This window comes from Monopterus albus, unplaced genomic scaffold, assembly GCF_001952655.1.
Source record: "Monopterus albus unplaced genomic scaffold, M_albus_1.0 scaffold65.1, whole genome shotgun sequence".
NCBI lineage: Eukaryota > Metazoa > Chordata > Actinopteri > Synbranchiformes > Synbranchidae > Monopterus > Monopterus albus.
Genome location: NW_018127945.1, coordinates 3,127,920 through 3,135,433, shown reverse-complemented (window position 1 = coordinate 3,135,433; position 7,514 = coordinate 3,127,920). Strand labels below are relative to the sequence as shown.

At 41.1% G+C, this 7,514-nt stretch overlaps 1 protein-coding gene across 1 annotated transcript in view; it reads right to left on the bottom strand.

The window, feature by feature from the left end:
- Positions 1–1,337: 1,337 nt before the first annotated feature.
- Positions 1,338–7,514, bottom strand: part of aars1 (alanyl-tRNA synthetase 1) — a 23,408-nt gene continuing 17,231 nt past the window's right edge. The window contains exons 16-20 of the mRNA XM_020604312.1: positions 6,285–6,393; positions 5,693–5,806; positions 5,409–5,615; positions 4,740–4,853; positions 1,338–2,554 (exon numbers count right to left, since the gene is read on the bottom strand). Of these exons, the coding sequence (XP_020459968.1) occupies positions 2,375–2,554; positions 4,740–4,853; positions 5,409–5,615; positions 5,693–5,806; positions 6,285–6,393 (724 nt within the window). The 3' untranslated portion in view covers positions 1,338–2,374. The remainder of the gene's footprint in view (positions 2,555–4,739; positions 4,854–5,408; positions 5,616–5,692; positions 5,807–6,284; positions 6,394–7,514) is intronic.

Here is a 7,514-nt window from a genome sequence, read left to right as displayed (position 1 = left end):
ACAGAGCTGCAGACTGCACATATCATACTGTCTCTGTGGACTGTACCATTAACACTCACACCTGTAGCAGCTATAGTGCTACTACTGTAAAGTCACCAACACAACTGGACTTACAAAGTCAGATTAAAGGCTTCTAAGTGAATACATCTACCATAACATACAGGGGACTCATACGAAGCAGATGCTGTAGGGATTTTAAACGTGGAGAGTTGAGCTGTTTGGATGAGTGAAATCTTTGCATGCCGGTGGTTTTCTGCTGTCTGGATTCATCATCTAGTCTCAGCTTGACTGTATTTATCATTCTTCTGTAGGTGTGTTTTTGACAAGGCAATAAACATGTATTTACTATACTGAAACATCTGTATGATATGTGACCAGACTGTAACTTATGCCATTGTACAAATAAAAGCTTCATGAGACAAGTCTAGTGTCCTGTTTGTAAATTATGGCTGTATTAGACTACAAAGATAAAGTAGCAATAACATTTATATAAAAACAGCCTCACACTGGTGCTAGTAGAACAGGTACTGTAACACATAAGCATAATTTTTAACTATAGTACTTTACTACTTGATTTTGTGTGTGTGTGTGTGTGTGTATACACACATATACACAAACAGTGGCAAGAAAAAGTATGTGAACCTTTTGGAATTTCATAGTTTTCTGCGTTAATTTGTCATAAAATGTCATCTGATCTTCATCCAAGTGAAGACACTGACAAATGTGCCTACAAAACACAAAAAAAATTCAGATCTTTTAAAAACCAGCCCAGCTAGCCAGGCCCAGTTAGCCGGTGCGGGGTCTGCTAGATGTAGCTCAGCCCAAGCTACACACACATATACGTGTGTGTGTGTGTGTGTATATATATATATATATACATACATACATACATACACACACACACACACACACACACATACACACACACACACACAAAAAAAAGAAAATATACATTGCTACTCTGTGCGTGGATGTAGCCTGTGTGTATGTAATGAATGCTGATTGTTTGCTGGATGCACAAGTACACGAGTGTTTGCTGTTGTCTTAGAAAGCAATAATGCATCTGCATTTCAGTTTCTTTCAGCTGCCCACAAGTGGCCAAAAGCTACAATACACTCTGAACACAGTGCACAGCTGCCCTCTCATTTAAATTCACACCCGATTTAATAAACAAATGTTTCCGGAGCTTTCCATTGAATTAACCTGTGATTTTATTTAGTGATCCACATCTAATGATCTCAGTCTACCCATGCAGTGCAAGTGATCAGATCTCCAAAGCCTCCCTGAAATTAGTCATCAATACAAATGGCACTTGTGAAAACAATAGAATAGACACGTGGCATTTAAAAGGTATATTTATTCTCTTCCCATAACCTGACATTTCTCTGACATGAAACAGCCACAATGGTGAAAGATGTTTTCAACATTATACATTTAATCAAAGTTAAATGGCAGGGAAATGAAGTTACACTGATTAATTACTGGACATGTTCCTGATCGTTTTATACACTAAACGAATCAATTTATTAAATTAAGCCCATTGATTACAGCCACAGTGCGTATACATAAGCGCCGACCAGTTTCAGGACATAAACTCAAGCCTTCACTCACACAAATGCATGAAGCCAGTGTTCAGAGATCAGATCAAATCCGGCAGCCAACAAAGGACATGCTGTGGATATTGTACATAAATCTGACTTCTCACTTTTCTTTTCCAGGCTGATCTTAAGTGGTATAGGAAGCCAAAAGTTAGAGGTTTTGCAGATTATAGCAGCCCTGAACAAGTGGGAAACAAAGTACTGTGGGGGTTGTTTGTCAGTTAACACAACTACAGTTACATGAAACAAACACAGAGGTGGGATAGACATTTATCAAGAGACAGCTTTGTGCTCAACAGGAGCCTGAGATGGAAACTACAGGTGCTGTTGCTTCATGAGTGGTACAGTAGTTGTAGGAGACTAAATCCAAATCTAATGAAACATCCTTTCTCATTTCATCTGTACACATGCAAGAAAGTGGACACACACTAAAATAAATTCCTCAGAATCACCCACTGTGCTTTTTAACTGCTTCACAGGCCCTTTGTATACAGTCAAGCATTTCCCACAGAGATGAATTTTACTGGGAAGGGACAGCCACCACATTCTTAATCAATAAAAAATGACTCATTGACTGCAGGGTGTGTCAGTGGTCATCTATCAATGGAAGGACAAACCAGGAGTTTTGTTTTCTAATCTTTTCTGACCCAAAACATAAGAACAGAAGGGGGAAATGGAGCAAAGAAAGCAGTGTTAGATTTCTAACTCTGTTAAGACTCAGGAATCCTTGACCTTATTCCCATTCACAATATCACTTCCTCTCTCCACCCCTCACTCTAGTTCTCTCCCAGTTTGAGCCGGGCAAACTCGTTTGCCATCTGTAGCGCCTCCTGCAAGCACTGCATGTTCCTGCCCGTGGCTTGGGCGGACAAGTCCTTGCCACCTCCTTTGCCATCTAGCAGGGGGCACAACTCCTGAACCCATGCACTGGCCCTCAGACCACGGTTGGCCACATCCTGCAGTGAGGAGGAGGGTGACATAGGTTAGATATCAAATCAAAATGTACAGTGGTGTGAAAAAGTGTTTGCCCCCTTACTGATTTCTTATCTTTTTGCATGTTTGTCACACTGTAATGTTTCAGATCGTCAAACAAATTTATATATTAGTCAAAGATAACACAAGTAAACACATCATGCAGTTTTTAAATGAAGGTTTTTATTATTAAGGGAAAACAAAATCCAAAACTATAGAGCCCTGTGTGAACAAGTGTTTGCCCCCCTGTCAAAACACTGGTTTATCGCACCTGAGTTCAATTTCTCTTGCCACACCTGTTCGCAATCAAGAAATCACTTAAATAGGACCTGCCTGACAAAGTGAAGTAGACCAAAAGATCCTCAAAAGCTAGACATCATGCCGAGATCCAAAGAAATTCAAAAACAAATGAGAAAGAGAATAATGGAGCTCTATCAGTCCGGAAAAGGTTATAAAGCCATTTCTAAAGCTTGGGGACTGCAGCGAACCACAGTGAGAGCCATTATCCACAAATGGCGAAAACATGGAACAGTGGAGAACCTTCCCAGGAGTGGCCAGCCGACCAAAATTACCCCAAGAGCGCAGCGACAACTCATCCAAGAGGTCACAAAAGACCCCACAACAACATCCAAAGAACTGCAGGCCTCACTTGCCTCAGTTAAGCTGAGTGTTCATGACTCCACCATAAGAAAGAGACTGGGCAAAAATGGTTTGCATGGCAGAGTTCCAAGACGAAAACCACTGCTGAGCAAAAAGAACATAAAGGCTCGTCTCAGTTTTGCCAGAAAACATCTTGATGATCCCCAAGACTTTTGGGATAATACTCTGTGGACAGACGAGACAAAAGTTGAACTTTTTGGAAGGTGTGTGTCCCATTATGTGTGGCGTAAAAGTAACACCGCATTTCAGAAAAAGAACATCATACCAACAGTAAAATATGGTGGTGGTAGTGGGATGGTCTGGGGCTGTTTTGCTGCTTCAGGCCCTGGAAGACTTGCTGTGATAAATGGAACCATGAATTCTGCTGTGTACCAAAATATCCTGAAGGAGAATGTCCGGCCATCCGTTTGTGACCTCAAGCTGAAGCGAACTTGGGTTCTGCAGCAGGACAATGATCCAAAGCACACCAGCAAGTCCACTTCTGAATGGCTGAAGAAAAACAAAATGAAGACTTTGGAGTGGCCTAGTCAAAGTCCTGACCTGAATCCAATTGAGATGCTGTGGCATGACCTTAAAAAGGCAGTTCATGCCCGAAAACCCTCCAATGTGGCTGACTTACAACAATTCTGCAATCCCTTAATAATAAAAACCTTCATTTAAAAACTGCATGATGTGTTTGTGTTATCTTTGACTAATATTTAAATTTGTTTGATGATCTGAAACATTACAGTGTGACAAACGTGCAAAAAGATAAATCAGTAAGGGGGAAAACACTTTTTCGCACCACTGTATTTATATAGCACCTTACATCTGGTCTACCAAAGTGCCTCACACAACAGACAGAAAAATGCTTAATTAAAAACATTAAAACAAAGTCAACTAACTAAAATAAGAGCCAACAACAATAAATATCAGACTCCATTAAGAAGTAAATGCCTTAGTAAATAAAGTCTTAAGGAAAGATTTAAACAGCCAAATCTATAACAGATCTAATATTAAAGGCAAATAATACCAAAGTTTTGGGGGCCATGATGCCAAAAGCCCTATCACCACATCATTTGTGAAGGGATATTAGAACCTTTATAAGATACAAAAATTAAGATCTAACTGAGATGTGCCACTGAATAAGATCGCTGAGATACCGGTGTGCCAAACCATTTAAAACTTTAAAAACAAAACTCAGCAACTTTAATTAAATTCTAAAGGGAACCAGGAGCCAGTTCAGGTGAGATTTACTTATACTTGGGTGAATTCGTCAGTAAATGAGCAGCAGCATTTTGAACCAACTGGAGACATGAAAGAAGCGATTAACTGACTCCAGAACACAGTGAATTTCAGTAGTCAAGCCTAGAACTAACAAATGCATGGATTGCATTTTCAAAATCATCAAATGAGAGAAAAGGCATTCACTTTACTCAACAATCACAGTTAATAAAAACTGGATTTCACAACACTGTATCTGGCAACATCATGACTAAAAGGCACTCGGGTCAACTAAATGGGTGTTACCTGTGGGACCTGACACAGGCAGGTAATCTTGCCGGCATCAGGATCTACAGTGAAGAGCATCACAGCTGTCTGAGGAGAGTTTGACTTCAGCAGCTTCAGTGACTCATTCAGAGCCTGAAAAAAGATGGAGTGCAGAATAAATGGAAGAGGAAGGAAATGGAGAGAAGGAAAAAAAGTCATCAGCACTACAGGTGTTGCTAGGTGAGAACTAATGGGCCACAGAGCTGAGCTGGTCCCATGGCAATAACACAAAGTCAGACACTACTGCACAAGACTCTAAGAGTCTAAGAAAATTCTATTCAATTCAAAGTGTGCTGTAAGGAAACGTTTCCCTGCACAATGAAATTCTTCATTTGCTGTCCACAATGAATGTCAAACAATAGAGTCTAAATATAAAATAAAAATAAATAAATAGTAATATAAAATAAGAATATATGCTACATATAATAAGAATACTATTACTACTATGTATATGCTACATGGAATAATGCAACAACCAATTGTTTGCACTTTGCATTAATTTTGTCCAGGGTGCTAATCAAGTTTTAGGGTTTGGGTTATAAATGTTTTGTGTATCTACGTATGTTCTTCTTTTACAGGGACGCTGTTGGATGCTGAATTTTCAGTACACTTAATTCTGGAGGGAGGTAAAAATCCTCCGACTCCCACCTTCGGTGAGGCTCCGGTCTCCATCTCCATGACGAGCAGCGGCTGGTTGGGGCTGCTTTTGATCACCTCCTTGGTCTTTTCCAGGACTCTCTTCTGGATGTCGGCCTTGCAGTTGCGGTCCAGATCGTCCATGATCTTCTTCAGGCCCTTCAAGGTTTCTCTCATCTCATCCTTCTGCCACTGGGAGATCACTGCTGTGCCATTTAACTGCCCAAAGGACTGACATGTTGATACCACAGCAGAAAATCATTCTCAAGTCTCTGTAGCACAGAAACATAATTTACCTCTGTCATGTCAGCGATCTCTTTCTGAATGTCCTTGTTCGGGGCAGTTTGCTGCTTCACCTTATCTCCTAGTGCAGACAGAATCTGGTGCAGGGCATGAGCTTTCCTCTGGGCCTGATCAACGTGAGATGCAAATGTGTGAGTAGTGGGTGGGAGTAAGATGAGCCAAGAGCAAACAGTGCAGGGAGAGACGAGAAGGAAAGAGGCAGAATGTTGGAAGCAAAAAGAAAAAGGACAGAGAGGAACATCAAACAGCAACAGTTGTCTAAAAATACTCCATATTAATTTGTCCTCAGGGCCTAGAGGGTGGGAAGACATGCGAGAAGCCCTTCTCCAGCTCCAAGCTCAACAACTTCACCTAAGTTTCATTACCAGGGCCCAAAATAAGGCCTGTTGTCTCTCAGGCTGTGAGACATTTCTATTTGTATTGTCAAGGGGTTTGTTGTTGTATCCAATTTACCATAAACACAACACAACTAATAATTATTTAGTTTTATGCTTTTCTATACGTGTGTGTAGAAGTCTCATACTGGAAGCAAGTCCATCAGTTGACAGATTGTGTGTGTGTGTGTGTGTGTGTGTGTGTCCTGACCTTCTGGGCCTCTGTTCCTGTCACAGCAACAATGCGGCGGATGCCCTTAGCAATGGCCTCCTCTGACACAATGACAAATGGTGCAGCATGACCCGAGTTCTGCAGATGGCTGCAGATAACAGAAAGCACACACATACAGAAGTTACACAACTGTGGGAGGCAGATGAGAAGGAAAGTGGTAAGGAGCAGAAGCCAAAGAGGACGATGAGTGGAAGAGAAAGTAGTACAAATCAGCAGCGGCAGGAACAAGTGCTCCTTTGAAACTGCTGCAAATTAACACAACATCAAAGACAACATCAGGATGCATTGCAACCTGTATTGGCATGAGATGGTGGGACCTACAATTAAAAACCAGGTGTCATGCAAAGGCTTCCACCAGTGTTTAAATCAGAACTATATATATATATATATATATATACACACACATACACACACACATTCAGGGTCGTTTCCTATGCACACAAAACTCAGCCAGTAACCAAATAAAAAGTCTTGTAATAATCTGTGTGAAAGTCATTCGGGTAACTTCTCCAGCCAGGAGCACACACTGTAAAGTCAGTGGGTCAGCTTTAATCACTGGAATGACCTCAACAAACAGCCACCTCACCACAATTCCAGTTAACAGCTAATACCAGGACAGGGCAACTCAGACAGCTCTTGGCTTCATGCACTTGCAGAAATTTAACTCTAATTGTTAAGACAACATAAACAAAGAAGAGTACAGCACTCTCCTGGATCCATTTATTCAAACAAAGCAGACATTTCGGGCACAAGCCCTTCCTCAGGGTGCAAACAAACAAAAAACAAAAACAAAGTGTATCTAATTACATACAGGTGATCTACATGGCACAATCCAGCAGCCAATCACATGACCTCATTTATGTCAATCAAGAGGCATTCATGTGTTCCTAAACACACACCGATCAGCCATAACATTATGACCACCTGCCTAATACTGTTTACATAGGAGTCAATGCAGCAGTTGGTTGGCACTCGTTCACTCTGCAGCTCACTGTGCATCTTCTGTTAATCCATTTGCTTCCATGGTTCTACTGTCAGGAAGAGCAGAGATGCGTCTACAATTCAGTGAAAAACTGAGGTAAAAGGAGTGAAAACTGTGGTCATGAGGACAAGTTAAAGAGAATTTTTAGACCAATCCAACAGCCTCACCACTCTAGGTGTGATATCACCACTACAGCCCCTGACTCTTTCTCTCCATAGAGACCAATG